At 45.7% G+C, this 21,798-nt stretch overlaps 1 protein-coding gene across 1 annotated transcript in view; it reads left to right on the forward strand.

Annotated features, from left to right (window-relative positions):
* LOC311106494 (polypeptide N-acetylgalactosaminyltransferase 14-like) overlaps positions 1–21,798 on the forward strand; it is a 126,464-nt gene that overhangs the window by 79,167 nt on the left and 25,499 nt on the right. Inside the window, exons 6-8 of the mRNA XM_084148842.1 lie at positions 12,672–12,793; positions 18,838–18,925; positions 20,365–20,449. Coding sequence (XP_084004968.1) covers positions 12,672–12,793; positions 18,838–18,925; positions 20,365–20,449 — 295 coding nt within the window. The remainder of the gene's footprint in view (positions 1–12,671; positions 12,794–18,837; positions 18,926–20,364; positions 20,450–21,798) is intronic.

Genomic DNA, 21,798 nt, shown 5'->3' on the forward strand with positions numbered 1-21,798 from the left:
TGAGTAAGACATTTAAGCGTGTTAACCCTCGCAAGGCTGCTGGCCCAGACAGCATCCCTAACCACGTCCTCAGAGCATGCGCAGACCAGCTGGCTGGAGTGTTTACGGACATATTCAATCTCTCCTTATCCCAGTCTGCTGTCTCCACTTGCTTCAAGATGTCCACCATTGTTCCCGTACCCAAGAAAGCAATTCTAACTGAACTAAATTACTATCGCCCCGTAGCACTCACTAGCATGAAGTGCTTTGAGAGGCTAGTCAATGATCATATCACCTCTACCTTACCTGACACCCTAGACCCACTTCAATATGCATACCGCACCAATAGATACACAGATGATGCAATCGCCATAGCACTGCACACTGCTCTATCCCATCTGGACAAGAGGAATACCTATGTAAGAATGCTGTTCATTGACTATAGCTCAGCCTTCAACACCATAGTACCCTCCAAGCTCATCATTAAGCTTGGGGCCCTGGGTGTAAACCCCACCCTGTGCAACTGGGTCCTGGACTTCCTGACGGGCCGCCCACAGGTGGTGAAGGTAAGAAACAACACCTCCACTTTGCTGATCCTCAACACAGGGGCCCCACAAGTGAGCGTGCTCAGCCCCATCCTGTACTCCCTGTTCACCCATGACTGCGTGGCCACGCACGCCTCCAACTCAATCATCAAGTTTGCAGACGACGCAACAGTAGTAGGCCTGATTACCAACAATGACGAGACAGCCTACAGGGAGGAGGTGAGGGCCCTGGCGGAGTGGTGACAGGAAAATAACCTCTCCCTCAACGTCAACAAAACGAAGCAGCTGATCGTGGACTTCAGGAAACAGCAGAGGGAGCACGCCCGTATCCACATCGACGGGACCACAGTCAAAAAGGTGAAAAGCTTCAAGTTCCACGGTGTACACATCACTGACAATCTGAAATGGTCCACCCACACAGACAGTGTGGGGAAGAAGGTGCAAATTCTGCTTGGCCCCTAAGACCCTCACAAACTTTTACAGATGCACAATTGAGAGCATCCTGTCGGGCTGTTTCACCACCTGGTACGGCATCTGCACCGCCCGCAACTGCAGGGCTCTCCAGAGGGTGGTGCGGTTTGCCCAACGCATCACCAGGGGCACACTGCCTGCCCTCCAGGACAGCTACAGCACCCGATGTCACAGGAAGGCCAAAAAGATCATCAAGGACATCAAACACCCAAGCCACGGCCTGTTCACCCCGCTATCATCCAGAAGGCGTGGTCAGTACAGGTGCATCAAAGCTGGGACCGAGAGACTGAAAAACAGCTTCTATCTCAAGGCCATCAGACTGTTAAATAGCCATCACTAGCCGGCTACCACCTGGTTACTAAACCCTGCACCTTAGAGGCTGCTGCCCTATGTACATAGACATGGAATTACTGGTCCCTTTAATAATGGAACATGAGTCACTTTAATAATGTTTACATACTGCTTTACTCATTTCATATGTATATACTGTATTCTATTCTACATTATTTTAGTCAATGCCACTCCGACATTGCTCGTCCTAATATTTATATATTTCTTAATTCCATTCTTTACTTTTAGGTTTGTGTGTATTGTTGTGAATTGTTAGATACTACTGCACTGTTGGAGCTAGGAACACAAGCATTTCGCTACACCCACAATAACATCTGCTAAATATGTGTATGTGACCAATAAAATTTGACGCTGGAGTTGCTTACCAAGATGACAGTGAATGTTCCTGAGCTGCCGAGTTATAGTTTTGACTTAAATCTACTTGGAAATCTATGGCAAGACCTGAAAATGGTTGTCTAGCAATGATCAACATTCAATTTGACAGAGCTTGAAGAATTTTGAAAAGAATAATGGACAAATGTTGCACAGCTCCTAGAGACTTACCCAGAAAGACTCACAGCTTTAATCTCTGCCAAAGGTGCTTCTACAAAGTATTGACTCAGGGGTGTGAATACTTATGTAAATTAGATATTGTTTTTTATTTTCAAAACATTTGCAAACATTTCAAAAAACATGTTTTGACTTTGTCAGTATGGGGTATTGTGTAGGTGGGTGAGAAAAAAAAATCGATTTAATCCATTTTGAATTCAGGCTGTCAAGGGGTATGAATACTTTCTGAAGGCACTGTATGTGTCATAGATATCATGATCCCATTTAGACAACGTGTGAATCTAGTCTGTGTATCTCTATAAATATTGATTTGATTATATCAACACATCAAAAGGTTGACTGGAATACAGTCTGAGCACAACTAAACAGAAAACTATTAGATTGCATTATGAGTCACTGTTTTCAGGAAACTCATATGTCATTATGATTATTTTGCAGCTCCCTGTGTCACCTTTTATATAAATCCACAGGGGTGTTCTCAGTGATGCCATTTAAATAGCCTTTAGATAGGTTAGTTTTAAAAAAGCAAACAGAAAAAAGCTGTAAAGCTGTGTGTGTGGCTTGCTAGTTAAAACCCCTCCACGCTATCTGTCTGTGCTTGTCTGTTAAGGCAGAGAATCATCAGATTCAGCACATTATACAGTCTGAAGTGAAATATATGGTTGAAAAGCTGAGAGGTGGAATCAGACAGTAACGAGATGCAGATTGCTGTGCGTGGATAGAGGTGCCCCTGCGCTCACAGGCGTTTTAAGTTCCCCTGATAGAAGGGTTCAGCAGAGGGGTAATGGAGATGAACCCCATCTCACCTCACAGGCTGACAATCTGACATCCAAAAATCTCCAAAAGCAGCTAGCTTCACCTAGTAACACCAAGGAATATGGATACTATCTGACAGCATCCACCTCAGTTACTGTATAATGCAGGAAGATAGGGGGCTGTTTTGATAATTGTTGAAGCCTTCAGTGTCTTAAAGTATTTAATTGTAGGCTGGTGCAGTAGACTGTTGTCATTGCTGAACATTTTCTTGTACTTTAGTTTTTTATGTTTATTCCCCTAGTTGTCATTGTACTCAGTGCAAGCGTGACTGAAATGCATGAAACCTCCTCTTGCAAACAAACCTAAAACCCAGTGTCACTTCTTGACTTGTTCTCAGCCTGGGACAGATAAGGGGGTGTGATGTGACAGAGGTGACAGAGCATGGATTATATTGTAAAACCTCTGTAAGAACAGTGATTAGGAGCCCTGGTATGAAGAAGAGAGATATAAATCCATTAATAGGTTAAGCTTTTCAGTGATCGTCTTGCTGGAAATATGGAGCTAGCTCATCTGAAAATGCAATTGATCTGTCAGGTGCAGCAGGAACAGAATCTAACAGTGAGTGGGTGTGGGGAGAAACAGAGGGGTGGTCCTCTGTAGCTCCGTTGTAAGAGAATGGCTCTTGCAATGCCAGGATAGTGGGTTCAATTCCCGCCACCACCCATACATAAACAAATGTATGCACCATGACTGTGAGTCATTTTGGATAAAAGCATCTGCTAAATGGCAATAATTATATTAAGGGTGTAGGAGGAGGATGAAAGGGTGAGGAGGAGGAGCTGAAGGGGCTAGGTATGGAGGGGGTGAGTGGGTGAGGGTGTTTATACAGTTGAAGTCGGAAGTTTACATACACCTTAGCCAACTACATTTAAACTCAGTTTTTCACAATTCCTGACATTTAATCCTAGTAAATATTCCCTGTTTTAGGTCAGTTAGGATCACCACTTTATTTTAAGAATGTGAAATGTCAGAATAATAGAAGGATTACTTTTATACTATTCCAGGTATTACTTAAAGAGGTAGGGTTTCAAGTGACTCCGCTGTCCTGTCCACCATTGGGGTGCCAGAGCAGCGAATAGCTTTGACTGGGCTGAGCGGGAACTGTGCTTCCGTAGAGGTAGGGGGGCTAGCAGCCCAGAGGTGGATGAACATAGTGCCCTCGTTTGGGTGTAGGGTTTGATCAGAGCCTGAAGGTAAGGAGGTGCCGTTCCCCTCACAGCTCCGTAGGCAAGCACCATGGTCTTGTAGTAGATGCGAGCCTCAACTGGAAGCCAGTGGAGTGTGCGGAGGAGCGGGTGACATGAGAGAACTTGGGAAGGTTGAACACCAGACGGGCTGCAGCGTTCTGGATAAGTTGTAGGGGTTTAATGGCACAGGCAGGGAGCCCAGCCAACAGCGAGTTGCAGTAATCCAGACGGGAGATGACAAGTGCCTGGATTAGGACCAGTGCCGCTTTCTGTGTAAGGTAGGGTCGTACTCTGCAAATGTTGTAGAGCATGAACCTGCAGGATCGGGTCACCGCTTTGATGTTAGCGGAGAACGACAGGGTGTTGTCCAGGGTCATGCCAAGGTTCTTTGCACTCTGGGAGGAGGACAAAATGGAGTTGTCAACCGTGATGGCGAGATCATGGAGCGGGCAGCCCTTCCCCGGGAGGAAGTGCAGCTCCGTCTTGCCGAGGTTCAGCTTGAGGTGGTGATCCGACATCCACACTGATATGTCTGCCAGACATGCTGAGATGCGATTCGCCACCTGGTTAGCAGAAGGGGGAAAGGAGAAAATTAATTGTGTGTCGTCTGCGTAGCAATGATAGGAGAGACCATGTGAGGATATGACAGAGCCAAGTGTCTTGAAGACGGAAGGGACATGGCCAGCGGTCAAGGATGAGTTGATGAGCGAGGTGAGGTAAGGGAGAAGGTCTCCGGAAATGGTCTGGAGAAGAGAGGAGGGGATAGGGTCAAGCGGGCAGGTTGTTGGGCGGCCGGCCGTCACAAGTCGCAAGATTTCATCTGGAGAGAGAGGGGAGAAAGAAGTCAAAGCATAGGGTAGGGCAGTGTGAGCAGGACCAGTGGTGTCATTTGACTTAATAAATGATGATCGGATGTCGTCAACCTTCTTTTCCAAATTGTTGACGAAGTCATCCACAGAGAGGGAGGAGGGAGGAGGAGGAGGAGGAGGATTCAGCAGGGAGGAGAAGGTGGCAAAGAGCTTCCTATGGTTAAAAGGCAGAGGCTTGAAATTTAGAGTGGTAGAAAGTGGCTTTAGCAGCAGAAACAGAGGAAGAGAATGTAGAGAGGAGGGAGTGAAAAGATGAAAGGTCCGCAGGGAATCTAGTTTTCCTCAATTTCCGCTCGGCTGCCCGGAGCCCTGTTCTGTGAGCTCGCAATGAGTCGTCAAGCCACGGAGCAGGAGGGGAGGACCAAGCCGGCCGGGAGGATAGGGGACATAGAGAGTCAAAAGATGCAGAAAGGGAGGAGAGGAGGGTTAAGGAGGCAGAATCAGGAGATCGGAGGGAGAAGGATTTAGCAGAGGGAAGAGATGATAGGATGGAAGAGGAGAGAGTAGCGGGAGAGAGAGAGCGAAGGTTGCGATGGCACATTACCATCTGAGTAGGGGCAGAGTGAGTAGTGTTGGAGGAGAGCGAGAGAGAAAAGGATACAAAGTAGTGGTCGGAGACTTGGAGGGGAGTTGCATTGAGATTAGTAGAAGAACAGCATCTAGTAAAGATGAGGTCAAGCGTATTGCCTGCCTTGTGAGTAGGGGGGGACGGTGAGAGGGTGAGGTCAAAAGAGGAAAGGAGTGGAAAGAAGGAGGCAGAGAGAAATGAGTCAAAGGCAGACGTAGGGAGGTTAAAGTCACACAGAACTGTGAGGGGTGAGCCATCCTCAGGAAAGGAACTTACCAAGGCGTCAAGCTCATTGATGAACTCTCCAAGGGAATCTGGAGGGCGATAAATGATAAGGATGTTAAGCTTGAATGGGCTAGTGACTGTGACAGGATGGAATTCAAATGAGGAGATAGACAGATGGGTCAGGGGGAAAAGAAAGAATGTCCACTTGGGAGAGTTGAGGATTCCTGTGCCACCGCCGCGCTGACCAGATACTCTCGGGGTATGCGAGAACACATGATCAGACGAGGAAAGCGCAGTAGGAGTAGCAGTGTTTTCTGTGGTAATCCATGTTTCCGTCAGCGCCAAGAAGTCGAGGGACTGGAGGGTAGCATAGGCTGAGATGAACTCTGCCTTGTTGGCCCCAGAACGGCAGTTCCAGAGGCTGCCGGAGACCTGGAACTCCACGTGGGACGTGCGTGCAGGGACCACCAGATTATAGTGGCAGCAGCCACGCGGTGTGAAGCGTTTGTATGGCCTGTGCAGAGAGGAGAGAACAGGGATAGACAGACACATAGTTGACAGGCTACAGAAAAGGCTACAATAATGCAAAGGAGATCGGAATGAAATTAACTAAACATCTGGGAAAGCGAGAGAGCGGGGCCTCCCTCACTTACGTTTCACTGAAACACTCTCACTCAGCATAATCCCAGAAACCCTAGACCCACTCCAATTTGCATACCGCCCCAACAGATCCACAGATGATGCAATCTCTATCGCACTCCACACTGCCCTTTCCCACCTGGACAAGAGGAACACCTACGTGAGAATGCTATTCATTGACTACAGCTCAGCATTCAACACCATAGTGCCCTCAAAGCTCATCACTAAGCTAAGGATCCTGGGACTAAACACCTCCCTCTGCAACTGGATCCTGGACTTCCTGACGGGCCGCCCCCAGGTGGTAAGGGTAGGTAACAACACATCTGCCACACTGATCCTCAACACGGGGGCCCCTCAGGGGTGCGTGCTCAGTCCCCTCCTGTACTCTCTGTTCACCCATGACTGCATGGCCAGGCACGACTCCAACACCATCATTAAGTTTGCCGACGACACAACAGTGGTAGGCCTGATCACCGACAACGATGAGACAGCCTATAGGGAGGAGGTCAGAGATCTGGCCGTGTGGTGCCAGGACAACAACCTCTCCCTCAACGTGACCAAGACAAAGGAGATGATTGTGGACTACAGGAAAAAAAAGAGGACTGAGCACGCCCCCATTCTCATCGACGGGGCTGTAGTGGAACAGGTTGAGAGCTTCAAGTTCCTTGGTGTCCACATCACCAACGAACTATCATGGTCCAAACACACCAAGACAGTCGTGAAGAGGGCACGACAAAGCCTATTCCCCCTCAGGAGACTAAAAAGATTTGGCATGGGTCCTCAGATCCTCAAAAAATTCTACAGCTGCACCATCGAGAGCATCCTGACTGGTTGCATCACCGCCTGGTATGGCAACTGCTTGGCCTCTGACCGCAAGGCACTACAGAGGGTAGTGCGTACGGCCCAGTACATCACTGGGGCAAAGCTCCCTGCCATCCAGGACCTCTATACCAGGCGGTGTCAGAGGAAGGCCCTCAAAATTGTCAAAGACTCCAGTCACCCTAGTCATAGACTGTTCTCTCTGCTACCGCACGGCAAGCGGTACCGGAGTGCCAAGTCTAGGTCCAAAAGACTTCTCAACAGCTTCTACCCCCAAGCCATAAGACTCCTGAACAGCTAATCATGGCTACCCGGACTATTTGCACTGCCCCCCCACCCCATCCTTTTTACGCTGCTGCTACTCTGTTAAGTATTTATGCATAGTCACTTTAACTCTACCCACATGTACATATTACCTCAACTAGCCGGTGCCCCCGCACATTGACTATGCAACGGTACCCCCCTGTATATATAGCCTCCCTACTGTCACTTTATTCTATTGTATATATAGCCTCCCTACTGTCACTTTATTTTTTACTTCTGCTCTTTTTTTTTTTCTCAACACTTTTTTGTTGTTGTTTTATTCTTACTTTTTTGTTTAAAATAAATGCACTGTTGGTTAAGGGCTGTAAGTAAGCATTTCACTGTAATGTCTGCACCTGTTGTATTCGGCGCATGTGACCAATAAAATTTGATTTGATTTGAAACACTCAAATATAACTCTCCCAACTTCCACTTTAGAAATTATAATTGTTGTAAACTACAGCGGTTCAATGTTTTCTAGGAATAGACTCTATCTTAGTTTATTCAGCTAACTTGGTACAGTATTCTTCTGTGAAAACCGCCCAGGGCACCGTATCCTATGACGCCATAGCTAACTAGCATGCTAGCTCCCGTGTAGCTCAGTTGGTAGAGCATGGCGCTTGCAACACCAGGGTTGTGGGTTCGATTCCCACGGGGGGCCAGTATGAAAAAAATTAAATATGTATGCACTTACTAACTGTAAGTCGCTTTGGATAAGAGCGTCTGCTAAATGACTGAAATGTAAAAAAAATAACAAGGTTTAGCACCAATACTCGGTTACAACAAACTACCAATAGTGTGTTAACACGCTAAACAGATCGTCCGTGTCTAACGTTGTGTAAAGTTTTGGGGTTAGTTTTGACAGTTTGAGTGAGTACGTCGTCAACTTATTCAGCCAGTTAGTTAGCTAGCTAGAATAGTTAGCATATTAGCTAGTCATTGCTCTCTGTCAACAAACCAACCCCTCCTCCCACGGTATGAAACACACAGAGAGAGCCAAGCTAATGTTAACTAGTCACCCATGTCTTGAATTCCTTTTGAACGACTCTGGTTACCAGTATGTAAAAATAAAATTAAAATAAATGTAGGTTATAACTTACCCTTAGTAGCTACTGTTAGCTAGTTAAGTGTAAAGCTAGCTACTGAATTGATTTAGCCAGTTCGCGTCTGTCCCAACGGAGAAAAAGCATCTCCAAACATTACAGCTAGGTCGTTCCAGCTATTGTTTAGTTAGCTATCCAGGTAGCAACAAGCTAGCTACATTTCGAGTACAGTAGCTACTAACTACCTAACATTAATCTCCCGAGTGGCGCAGTGGTCTAAGGCACTGCATCGCAGTGCTAACTGTGCCACTAGAGATCCTGGTTCGAATCCAGGCTCTGTCGTAGCCGGCCGCGACCGGGAGACTCATGGGCGGTGCACAATTGGCCCAACGTCGTCCAGGGTAGGGGAGGGAATGGCCGGCAGGGATGTAGCTCAGTTGATAGAGCATGGCGTTTGCAACGCCAGGGTTGTGGGTTCGATTCCCACGGGGGGCCAGTATAAAAAAAAATATGTATTCACTAACTGTAAGTCGCTCTGGATAAGAGCGTCTGCTAAATGACGTAAATGTAATGTAAAATGTAATTAACGCTTCAGATAATGAGGTTAGAAAAACAGCTGAATGGTAGGTAGCTAGCTGGCTCATTTTTACAGGTACTCTTAAGCGTGAAATAACATTGGAAACAACTATCCACAGTTGCTAATAGTTACCAGTAGCTACCCGCTAGCTAGCTAGCTTTATTGGTCCAGGTAGTAGGTTAGCTAGCCTCGTGCTTCACCGGGCTCAGCCGAATACAATACTTACCTACAATAATTACCTACAATAACTACCTAGATAAACTACCTACAATACCTAACTACAATACCTACCTACAATCTAAATACATGGTTTAAGCTTTACTCGACACCATATAAAGAAGAAGCCAAGCTTACCTCCCGCTTACAGAAACACAACCTCACCCCATCGCCACCTCACCCCTACCTCCTGACAGAGCTGGTGTAACTGAGTCAGGTTTGTAGGCCTCCTTGCTCGCACACGCTTTTTCAGTTCTGCCCACACATTTTCTATAGAATTGAGGTCAGGGCTTTGTGATGGTCACTCCAATACCTTGACTTTGTTGTCCTTAAGCCATTTTGCCACAACTTTGGAAGTATGCTTTGGGTCATTGTCCATTTGGAAGACCCATTTGCGACCGAGATTTAACTTCCTGACTGATGTCTTGAGATGTTGCTTCAAACATAACGATGGTCATTATGGCCAAAGAGTTCTATTTTTGTTTCATTAGACCAGAGGACATTTCTCCAAAAAGTACGATCTTTGTCCCCATGTGCAGTTGCAAACCGTAGTCTGTCTTTTTTATGGCGGTTGTGGAGCAGTGACTTCTTCCTTGCTGAGCGGCCTTTCAGGTTATGTCGATATAGGACTCTTTTTACTGTGGATATAGATACTTTTGTACCTGTTTCCTCCAGCATCTTCACAAGGTCCTTTGCTGTTGTTCTGGGATTGATTTGCACTTTTCACACCAAAGTACGTTCATCTCTAGGAGACAGAATGCCTCTCCTTCCTGAGCGGTATGACGGCTGCGGGGTCCCATGGTGTTTATACTTGCGTACTATTGTTTGTACACATGAACGTGGTACCTTCAGGCGTTTGGAAATTGCTCCCAAGGATGAACCAGACTTGTGGAGGTCTACAATCTTTTTTCTGAGGTCTTGGCTGATTTCTTTTGATTTTCCGATGATGTCAAGCAAAGAGGCACTGAGTTTGAAGTTAGGCCTTGAAATACATCCATAGGTACACCTCCAATTGACTCAAATTATGTCAAGTAGCCTATCAGAAGCTTCTAAAGCCATGACATCATTTTCTGGAATTTTCCAAGCTGTTCAAAGGCACAGTCAACTTAGTGTATGTAAACTTCTGACCCACTGGAATTGTGATACAGTGAATTATAAATTAAATAATCTGTCTGTAAACAATTGTTGTAAAAATTACTTGTGTCATGCACAAAGTAGATGTCCTAACTGACTTGCCAAAACTATAGTTTGTTAACAAGAAATTTGTGGAGTGGTTGAAAAACGAGTGTATGTAAACTTCCGACTTCAACTGTACGACAGCGTTACAGTTTAATGGAACCCATTTGGATGGGGCCTCTGCCACACTATGATTGCTCTGCAGGTTGGTCGTTGTAATGACGGATAGTCCTCCGGGCCATTGACGTGTGCAGCGGTGAGGTTTTCTAGAGTGCTGCAATCACAGGTCTGCCTGTCGCGACCTGCCATAGCTTGCTATCATTTTGTTTCAGACCCTGGGATTGATATTGGCTTTTACGGGTCAGTTATGAACATGGGCGGCAGGTAGCCTAGCGGTTAAGCGTTGGCCCAGTTACTGAAAGGTTGCTGGTTCAAATCCCTGGGCTGAGTAGTTGAGAAATCTGTTGATGTGCCCTTGAGGAAGGCACCTAACCCTAATTGGTCCTGTAAATCGCTCTGGATTTAGCGGCTGCTAAATGACTTAAATATAATGCAAGTCTCTCACATGCACTCAGATCTGTCAATGAAGGAGCACATTTTAATGGAATGGGATGATGATTTGAAATCGTTAGCCTACAAGTGCTGTTAGAAATAGCTGTTCTCGTCTATGACATCATGGCGAGACAGGTGTGAGGCATTGTGGGTAATTAGATTCCTGCTGTATTAATGAAAAGCAGAGACCTCTAATCTCAAGACGACAACTACCAAGATTCCAACATTAAGAAATGGCTCTCCGATAATACCTAATCAAGTGAAAAAGTCAGTACAACCCCAATTAGATTGTATCTTTAAACCAATTCAGGGGCTTTCTCAATAACAAATGGTGTCGTTAGGAGGTTTCATTAGCCACCCTCAGTGTTCCACTACAGTGTTGATGAGCATGTGTGTGTGTGTGTGTCTATGGTCCGGTTGTAGTTAACAGTCCCCTGGGGCCTCAACTCAACTCTAAATGCTTTAATGCTACAAACAGCAGAAGCTGTTATGCCATGTCACCTCTATCAGGCTTCAGTAGTGAACATAATCACTATGCACACACACACACACACACACACACACACACACACACACACACACACACACAGACACACACACACACTAATTATTTATTCTCACTCTCCCTCTCTCTCTCTCTCTCACTCTCGCTCTGTCTCTCTCTTTCTTCCTTTCTCTCTTTCTCTTTCTCTCTCCCTCTTGCTTTCTCTCTCTCTCTCTCACTCTGGTCTGTAAAGGCAGCTACCGCAGCAGCCCTCCTTTAACACAAGCTATGTTCTGTACAGAGTCAGGCTTCACCTAGCAACTGTTGAGGGGAGGGTGAGCTCAGCCATCCAGAAAAGAAAGTGTTATTGAGGATGAAATGGGATTTTTAATTGGCTGGTCACGGCATTACAGGGGAAACTTACAGGGGAGTCCTGCAATTTCATACAATGACGCTCCGTCCTATGTCAGGGACGATTGATTTTGCTCTTTAGCCCGGACAGAATGTCCTTTGATCATTGAGACCTCTTAACAGTGTGATGTCCCCATTTAGACCCTCATGTCTAAGGGCTGTAATTGTGTCGCCGCACCATAAACAGACACAAATGGCTTTTTTAAGACCTCCCTCGTCTCCACGCATGAAATGGACAATACAGGGACTTGTGAAGTCATTGATTTCTCCTTCATTGTGTTCAGAGTATCTGAGAAGAAACACTTTCAACAACATCATATTTGACAGTGTTTGAGTTTAGACACAGTGGTTGGGTTTAGACACGGTGGTTGGGTTTAGACACGGTGGTTGGGTTTAGACACTGTGGTTGGGTTTAGACACGGTGGTTGGGTTTAGACACGGTGGTTGGGTTTAGACACGGTGGTTGGGTTTAGACACGGTGGTTGGGTTTAGACACAGTGGTTGGGTTTAGACACGGTGGTTGGGTTTAGACACGATTGTTGGGTTTAGACACGGTGGTTGGGTTTAGACACGGTGGTTGGGTTTAGACACGGTGGTTGGGTTTAGACACAGTGGTTGGGTTTAGACACGGTGGTTGGGTTTAGACACAATTGTTGGGTTTAGACACGGTGGTTGGGTTTAGACACAGTGGTTGGGTTTAGACACGGTGGTTGGGTTTAGACACGATTGTTGGGTTTAGACACGGTGGTTGGGTTTAGACACGGTGGTTGGGTTTAGATACAGTGGTTGGGTTTAGATACAGACAGACACAGGCAGGTAGACACACGTGTACAGACACACACACGCAGCAGTGGTTAAAGATGAGAATGACTTTTGACCCCTCTTTGACAGGTCTGATCCGCTCCAGGGTTCGTGGGGCGGACGTGGCTAAGGCCGGGGTCCTGACCTTCCTGGACAGTCACTGTGAGGTCAACAAAGACTGGCTGCCTCCGCTGCTCCAGAGGATCAAAGAGGTACAGTAACAGTACAGGCAGTGACACATCCTACATCTACAGTAACAGTACAGGCAGTGACACATCCTACATCTACAGTAACAGTACAGGCAGTGACACATCCTACATCTACAGTAACAGTACAGGCAGTGACACATCCTACATCTACAGTAACAGTACAGGCAGTGACACATCCTACATCTACACTAACAGTACAGGCAGTGACACATCCTACATCTACAGTAACAGTACAGGCAGTGACACATCCTACATCTACACTAACAGTACAGGCAGTGACACATTTTACGTCTACAGTAACAGTACAGGCAGTGACACATCCTACATCTACAGTAACAGTACAGGCAATGACACATCCTACATCTACAGTAACAGTACAGGCAGTGACACATTCTACGTCTACATTAACAGTACATCCTACATCTACTCTACACCTTCTGATGGATAACCCAGAATAGAAAGAAAATCCACCCCATTCTCCTATACCCTTTTGACATCATTCTCCCTGAACAAAATAAAGCTTCTTGGGATCTTGAGACACTAACTGCCACCCTCCAATGAACTCCAATGTGTATTTCTCCTTTTGACACTATACACTATTTCTATGTCTGCAGGAGTGCAGGAGACTTAAACACTCTCAGCTTGTTGAGAACTTGAAGGAAGAAAACCCTCACCCTACTCTCCTACACATGCTTTCTCTTTTTGGCATATTTCTATATCTCCAGAAATGAATGATAAACTCCCTCCTAGTTTGTGTTGAAGTGGAGCATTGTGTGTTGTGAACTGTCAGTCTCAGCGACCACCACCAACACCACTCCAGAGCTCTTAGTGCTGAGAGCTCTTAGTGCTGCTGATGGTAGAGTGGTGGGACTATGGTGAACATGGCAGCTTACCTTCTGCTGTTCCGCTGATTGCCCCTAATCTGGATTAAGTGCAGCACTCCATCCATTTACACCAACAGCACTCTTCCCCCTCTCTCTCTCTCTTTCTCTCTCTCTCTCTCTCTCTCTCTCTCTCTCTCTCTCTCTCTCTCTCTCACACACACTCTCTCTCTCTCTCTCTCTCTCTCTCTCTCTCTCTCTCTCTCTCTCTCTCTCTCTCTCTCTCTCTCTCTCTCTCTCTCTCTCTCTCTCTCTCTCTCTCTCTCTCTCTCTCTCTCTCTCTCTCTCACTCTCTCTCACTCTCTCTCGCTCTCATCCCTCCATCTCCCCATCTCCCACAGGCTAAGACAGAGGGTTGACGGTTGACTCTCTCTTACCTTAAAAGTCTTATGTGGACATGCTGCTTTCTAAACATTGAAAGAGGCCTATGACTAATGCTGGGGGGCTTACATGTTATATTCAATTATATGCTAACCTTATTGCATGTCTGACTTCAAAGTGCTGTCTGAATCTTAATGCCCTGGTGCAGTTGCTGATGTCTGGCCTTAAGTTCTCAACAACTTGCCAACATTATTTTGGATTTGGCACTGCGAGGCATAACACATCAAGTTATACAATATACAGTATGTGCTAATACAGGAAGCTCTTGTCTACAAACAATCAATATATAAAAAGAAGCACGACTGATTTTGTTCTGAGGGAGTCATCCATCACTGTCCTCATATATACATATTTATTTCTAAATGTATGACTTATTGATTTGTGGATATGCAGGCACAAAGACAGATGTATAATATTCATGACACACCACACCGCTGTGAAGGACCATTCCTCTCAGAGCCGCATAATGTCTGAGAAGAGAAGGATATTTGCAATTGGTTGAAAGGGATTTGAAAACTACAGTGGCTTGTGAAAGTATTCACCCCCCTTGGCATTTTTCCTAGTTTGTTGCCTTACAACCTGCAATTAAAATTGATTTTTGGGGGGTTTGTATCATTTGATTTACACAACATGCCTACCACTTTGAAGATGCAAAATATTTTTTATTGTGAAACAAACAAGAAATAAGACAAAAAAACTGAAAACTTGAGCGTGCATAACTATTCAGCCCCCCAAAAGTCAATACTTTGTAGAGCCACCTTTTCCACCAATTACAGCTGCAAGTCTCTTGGGGTATGTCTCTATAAGCTTGGCACATCTAGCCACTGGGATCTTTGCCCATTCTTCAAGGCAAAACTGCTCCAGCTCCTTCAAGTTGGATGGGTTCTGTTGGTGTACAGCAATCTTTAAGTCATACCACAGATTCTCAATTGCATTGAGGTCTGGGGTTTGACTAGGCCAGGGGTGTCAAAGTCAAATGGACGGAGGGCCAAATAAAAAATTTAGCTACAAGCCGAGGGCCGGACTGTTCGAATGTTCATTGAAAAATTTTTAAATGACGCATATAGTCTAGTGAACCTAATTGAACCTACTGAAAACCTAACAAATATATTCCAATATGATCAGATAAATAAAGCAATATTTTCTTATGGCTCTGTCAGTAATCTTTAATTTTCAACAGACACAAAAGACAAATTTCCTTTATATAAAAATCCCCATAACATGAACATTAAATGAAAGAAACCGGTATTCAAGGCACCATCAGTAGCCTATATTTTCTATTTTAGCAAAAGTGGGCTAAATTTACTTCAAAGAAAAAAACAATAATAGCAATTTTCTATCATCCACTCAACTGAAATATTTTTAAAATATAATTGGATTGAAATACAATAAAATAAAGTGCAAAAATCTATTAATCAAAAACAACACTTTGTTTAAGGAGAAGTAACATGCGGTGATTCAAACCTTTGGCTCTGATAAAGTTAACTGTGCGCGTGATGATGCTCATTACATGCTCCATTTTCAAGGCTTTACCGCACAACGCTTCCTGGTGTATGATACAATGATAAGCTGTCAGCTCACCTGTCGCGTTTTCCTCTTGCATCTTTTCCCGTATCTTCGCCACCAGTCCGCTCCTGTGTCCACACATCGCAGGTGCTCCGTCGGTTGTCAAACCCACGAGTTTTTCCCAAGGCAGCTCCATCTCATTTACACATCTTGACACCTCTTCATACAAATCATGCCCCGTAGTTGTGCCATGCATAGGACGTAAAGCCAAAAACTCCTCTGTCACGCTTAGGCTGGAGTCCACTCCGCGGATGAAAATTGACAACTGGGCAATGTCAGAAATGTCGGTGCTCTCATCCACAGCCAAGGAATATGCAATGAAATCTTTTCCCTTTTTCACAAGCTGCTCTTTTAGATTGATGGACAACTGGTCTACTCTCTCGGCAATGGTGTTTCTGCTCAGACTCACATTTAAAAAGAGTTGCCTTTTTTCTGGGCAAACTTCGTCACAAACTTTAATCATGCAGTTTTTGATGAAATCCCCCTCCGTAAATGGCCGGGCTGATTTAGCGATCTCTTCTGCCAAAGTAAAACTGGCCTTGACAGCAGCCTGGCCTTGTGATTTGGCTTTTTTGAACAGAGCCTGTCGAGATTTGAGGCCTCGTTTTAATTCCTCTGCCTTTTGTAGCCTTTGTTCCATGTCCATATTCTTGTTTTTGTCCGCGTGTTTCGTTTCATAATGTCGTCTCAGATTATACTCTTTCAGTACCGCCACACTTTCTCCACACAGAAGACACACAGGTTTTCCAGCTACCTCCGTGAACATATACTCCGACTCCCACCTTGTTTGAAACCCCCGGTTCTCAGTGTCCACCTTCCGTTTTGCCATTTTTGATGGGTATCTGAAAGTTAATTTTACTGTGATGCTGACGACTGCTGTGCCAATAAATATTGAAATGAAGCAGCCTACTGCTCGGTGCGTCACCGTTGCATTGTGGGAAATGTAGTATTGGTGCGTGTAAAAGATCTGCGGGCTGCCGGCTTGCTGCGGTCTGCGGGCCGGTTCTAATAATAAATCAAGATCATCCCAGGGGCCGTAAAAAACCTTCTCGCGGGCCGGATGTGGCCCGCGGGCCTTGACTCTGACATATGTGGACTAGGCCATTCCAAGACATTTAAATGTTTCCCCTTAAACCACTTGAGTGTTGCTTTAGCAGTATGCTTAGGGCCATTGTCCTGCTCGAAGGTGAACCTCCGTCCCAGTCTCAAACATCAAGAATTTCCCTGTATTTAGCGCCATCCATCATTCCTTCAATTCTGACCAGTTTCCCAGTCCCTGCCAATGAAAAACATCCCCACAGGGGATGGTGTTCTCGGGGTGATGAGAGGTGTTGGGTTTGCACCAGACACAGCGTTTTCCTTAATTGCCAAAAAGCTCAATTTTAGTCTCATCTTCCAAATGTTTGGGGAGTCTCCCACATGCCTTTTGGTGAACACCAAACGTGTTTGCTTATTTTTTCCTTTAAGCAATGGCTTTTTTCTGGCCACTCTTCCGTAAAGCCCAGCTCTGTGGAGTGTACGGCTTAAAGTGGTCCTATGGACAGATACTGCAATCTCTGCTCTGGAGCTTTGCAGCTCCTTCATGGTTATCTTTGGTCTCTTTGTTGCCTCTCTGATTAATGCCCTCCTTGCCTGGTCCGTGAGTATTGGTGGGCGGCCCTCTCTTGGCAGGTTTGTTGTGGTGCCATATTCTTTCCATTTTCTAATAATGGATTTAATGGTGCTCCGTGGGATGTTCAAAGTTTCGGACATTTTTTTATAACCCAACCCTGATCTGTACTTCTCCACAACTTTGTCCCTGACCTGTTTGGAGAGCTCCTTGGTCTTCATGGTGCCGCTTGCTTGGTGGTGCCCCTTGCTTAGTGGTGTCGCAGACTCTGGGGCCTTTCAGAGCAGGTCAATGAGATCATGTGACACTTAGATTGCACACAGGTGGACTTTATTTTACATTTGTACATACTAGTCATTTAGCAGACGCTCTTATCCAGAGCGACTTACAGTTAGTGCATACATTAATTATGTGACTTCTGAAGGTAATTGGTTGCACCAGATGTTATTTAGGGGCTTCATAGCAAAGGGGGTGAATACGCACCACTTTTCCGTTATTTATTTTTTTGAATTTTTTGAAACAAGTTATTTTTTTCATTTCACTTCACCAATTTGGACTATTTTGTGTATGTCCATTACATGAAATCCAAATAAAAATCCAGTTCAATTACAGGTTGTAATGCAACAAAATAGGAAAAACGGCAAGGGGGATGAATACTTTTGCAAGGCACTGTATGTATTCTCGTGTCACAGGCAAAAAGGCAAATCACCTTGACTAAACACCATGGCAGAGATCGAGAGAGTGAGTGAGAGAGAGAATACAAGAGGGAAAGAGGGGGGGAATAGAGAGATTATAGACAAATATTTTTGAAGAAGAGCAGATGAGCGTGTGTGAGACATGAGCTGAACGGGATACTGAAGCTGAGGAGGCGAATCAAATGTCAGATGTTATGGTCAGACCGCCCAGGATGCTGCCTGTCACTGTGTGTCTATGTGTGTGTGTGTGTGTGTGTGTGTGTGTGTGTGTGTCTGTTTGTGTCTGTGTGTGTGTATCAGCAGCTGAAGATGATTCTGTCGTGGGCTTTGACTGTGACTGGGCTTGTGTCTGCCTGTCAGCGCTGACTAGTTTGTGTGTGTGAATGCTGATTGGTGTGTGAGAGTGTGTGTATGCATGGGTGCGCACGTGTGTGTGAAGACTTTCACACACCGCCTGTTAACCTCCTCTTCCCTCTGTCTGATCTGATCAAAGACACTGATCGATGTACAATACCTTACATTAGCTGGGCAGCCTAGAGGGAAAGACAATGAGCCTGAGACACTATCACATCGTTTAAGAAATTCTAACGGCAGTTCATAAGGAAATCCAACACAATGTATCACATTTCCTAAAGGTAGACATTCTATCATGTTATTTCCTTAACCTCAAACTACTAGTAAATGAGCTCCAGAGCATTGACTGAAACATCATCCAAACTTCTGTGTGATCTACTGTATGAACATAATGCATGTTTAATCAGTACCCTGCAACACATCAATGCCCCTCATTACACCCACACCTTTCTCATTAACTTCAGCTGCTGAACTGTTAATAATGAATATTCAATCAAATCCCATTGTTACTGTATGTTTTGAACATGGTCTCTGACTCCAGTCTCTCTCTTGTCTCCCCAGGACCCCACCTGTGTGGTGAGCCCAGTGATCGACATCATTAACATGGATACATTCGCCTACGTAGCAGCCTCCTCTGACCTCCGTGGAGGTATGGAGCTATAAGGGCTTGACCTCCCTATCTTCATTGCTCTCTCCACATCTATGTCCCTCCCTCTCTCTATCCATTTCTTTATCTCTCCAGCCCTCTTTCCAACCCTCTCTAGTGCCTCCCTCTCTCCACTGACTTATCCATCTGTTCATCCCTCACTCCTGACCCCATCCCTCTCCTTCTCCATTACCGCCCCCAGGCTACCAGGTCTCCATTACCTGGCTAGAAGAGGCTACGCACACACACACAAACACGCATGCACACACGCACACACACACACACACACACACACACACACACACACACACACACACACACACACACACACACACACACACACACACACACACACACAGACACACACACACACAACACACACACATACACACGGCCAGATGAACAGCTCCAATCAGTGTTCCCAGAGAACTGGATACGACAATTAATGGGGATGATACTCCTAGGCCTCAGATTGGACATTTTAATTATTGAAGAAGCCATCTGTCATAACATGAAAAAGATGTGGTGTCAATAGAGCCACATCGATCCACTGAGACCCGGCCCTGCCTGCCTGCAGACTGCTGCGCTAGCACTCCTGGGTCTGCCTGCCAAATCCTCTCTCTCTCCCCTGCACACACATACACACACACACACACACACATACTGAGACGCGCACAGAAACACACATAGGCACGCATGCACTCGCAGACACACACACATACACACGTCTATGCTCACACACACATGCAGACACATCTACACACAGGTACATACTTTATTAATTGAGAGAAATATGCATTGGTCTTCTCATGCATATATTTGAAGACATCAAGGGCACTGCGTCTGTCTCAGGATAGGACGGGATGGGCTGGGCTATTAAAAAGCTCTTGTGTAAAGGTCATTCCAAAGGGTCAGGCCAGATCAGCCATTAGCCAATGGGCCATAATCAGCCATAATTAATCATTAGAGTAATGAAATAGGAGACGTTAGCAGGAATGGTGGCTGTAATTATTGACAGTGTTCTGCCAGAGATTAATAAAGCGTGTGATGAAGGAAGGAAGGAAGGAAGGAAGGGGGATTCTGTGGATGTGAGGCTGCTGCAGCATTCTATAATCGACCCCGCCTTTACAGTTCACCCTCCTCCTCAACCCTCTCTTCCCATTATCCTTGTGTTAGTAGTCGTTTGGTCCCCTTCTCTCTGACCTGCACTGATCTCCTCTGACTCGCCTTCCTTTCTTTTCTAAAAACAGTTTTCTTCCTCTCCCTCTTTCCATATTTCTCCTTCTTCTGAATCTTCATTCTGACATGCAATGCTCTCCTCCTGACCCTCCCCTGACTTACCCTCTCTCTCTCTCTTTCTCTCTCTCTCCCTCCCTCTCTCCTTCACCCTCCCTCATTCCCAGTTCGTGTTGTGATTATCTCTCTCTCGCTCTCTGCCGCAGGCTTCGACTGGAGTCTACATTTCAAGTGGGAGCAGTTGTCTGCTGAGCAGAAAGCCAGGAGAGCTGACCCCACCGAACCCATTAAGTAAGTGAAAGGAAGCATAAAGACGGATATTAGGGGACGGTCTGGTCTGGCTGCAGATGAAAGGGGAGGGATGGAGCGATAGAGGAGGGAAGTAGGAGAGGAGGGGGTGCCCTGCATGCCTGCCTGGCCATCCGTCCATCCAGTGACCGGCAGCATGCAGCCATGCTTTTACTTTTTCATCTGATGGAGCAGCAGTGGAATGAATTATCTCCCTGAGGTCTTTCACTGCACTGTGATCTAAACAGTCCATCAGGGGAGAGAGAGGCAGAGACGGGCTAGAAAGCAGCACCTGGTAGAGGCAGTTAAACCATTGATCTCTGCAGAGATAGCAGCAGCACGATTAATGAGAAAGCAGCCCAAAGGAGTTCAGAGAGGACACCGGACCACAGCCGATTAAAGCACCTTTGCATTATTTCATCCAAAGAGATTTGATCCTCTTTAATCCTCCTGGCCCCAGGTGGCTCTGAATCCGGGGCAGATCATTTTAATGCTTGGCTAGAATGATTGATTGATCTCTCTCACACATCTCTCTTTCTTTCACTCTCTGTCACTCTCTGTTAATTTCCCATCATAATTATTATCCAGGTACAGGAAGGAACATATTTTCTAAGAAAAGACGATACTGTTGTCACTCTGCATAAATGCAAATGTTTGTTTCCATCATGAATATTCACCGTGCTGTGCGGTGATTGAGAGCCTTGGCTCCTGCCAGTCTGACAGTCTGACACGCCAGGCAGTACGTCAGGGCTGGGGACAGTGTCACAGAGATGCTTGGCTGTGGGCTAAAATCTTCCCTCCACTTGAGAAATGAGTAAGACAATGAACCTCTCCACTTGGCAATCTGGAGGGCCCCTCTCATCTCCCCTTCTCATCTCCTCTCTTCTTTCTGTTCTGTTCTTTTTCCTCCCCTCGTTTCCTCTTCACACTTCTTGAAGAAGTAACTACTAATCTCTCCCTCTGTTCTTCCTTTCTTCCTTTCGCACCTCTCTTCTTCTCCTTTCTCCCGTCCTCTCTTCTATTCTTTCCCCCCCCCACTCTAGTTTCCTCTTCATACTTCTTTCCTCATCTCTCTGTGTGTGCTTCCATCCTTCATCCCTTCCCCTCTCCTCACCTGTCCTCTCCTTCGCCCATCTTCTCCTGATGAGTGTCTATGGTCCACTACCCTACATCCCTCAGTCAGTCATTCAGCCATTCAGTCATTCAGTCATTCAGTCAGTCATTCAGTCAGTCAGTCAGTCATTCAGTCATTCAGTCAGTCATTCAGTCAGTCATTCAGTCATTCAGTCATTCAGTCAGTCAGTCAGTCAGTCAGTCAGTCATTCAGTCATTCAGTCAGTCATTCAGTCCCA

The sequence above is a fragment of the Coregonus lavaretus genome, assembly GCF_964263955.1.
Source record: "Coregonus lavaretus genome assembly, chromosome: 31".
NCBI lineage: Eukaryota > Metazoa > Chordata > Actinopteri > Salmoniformes > Salmonidae > Coregonus > Coregonus lavaretus.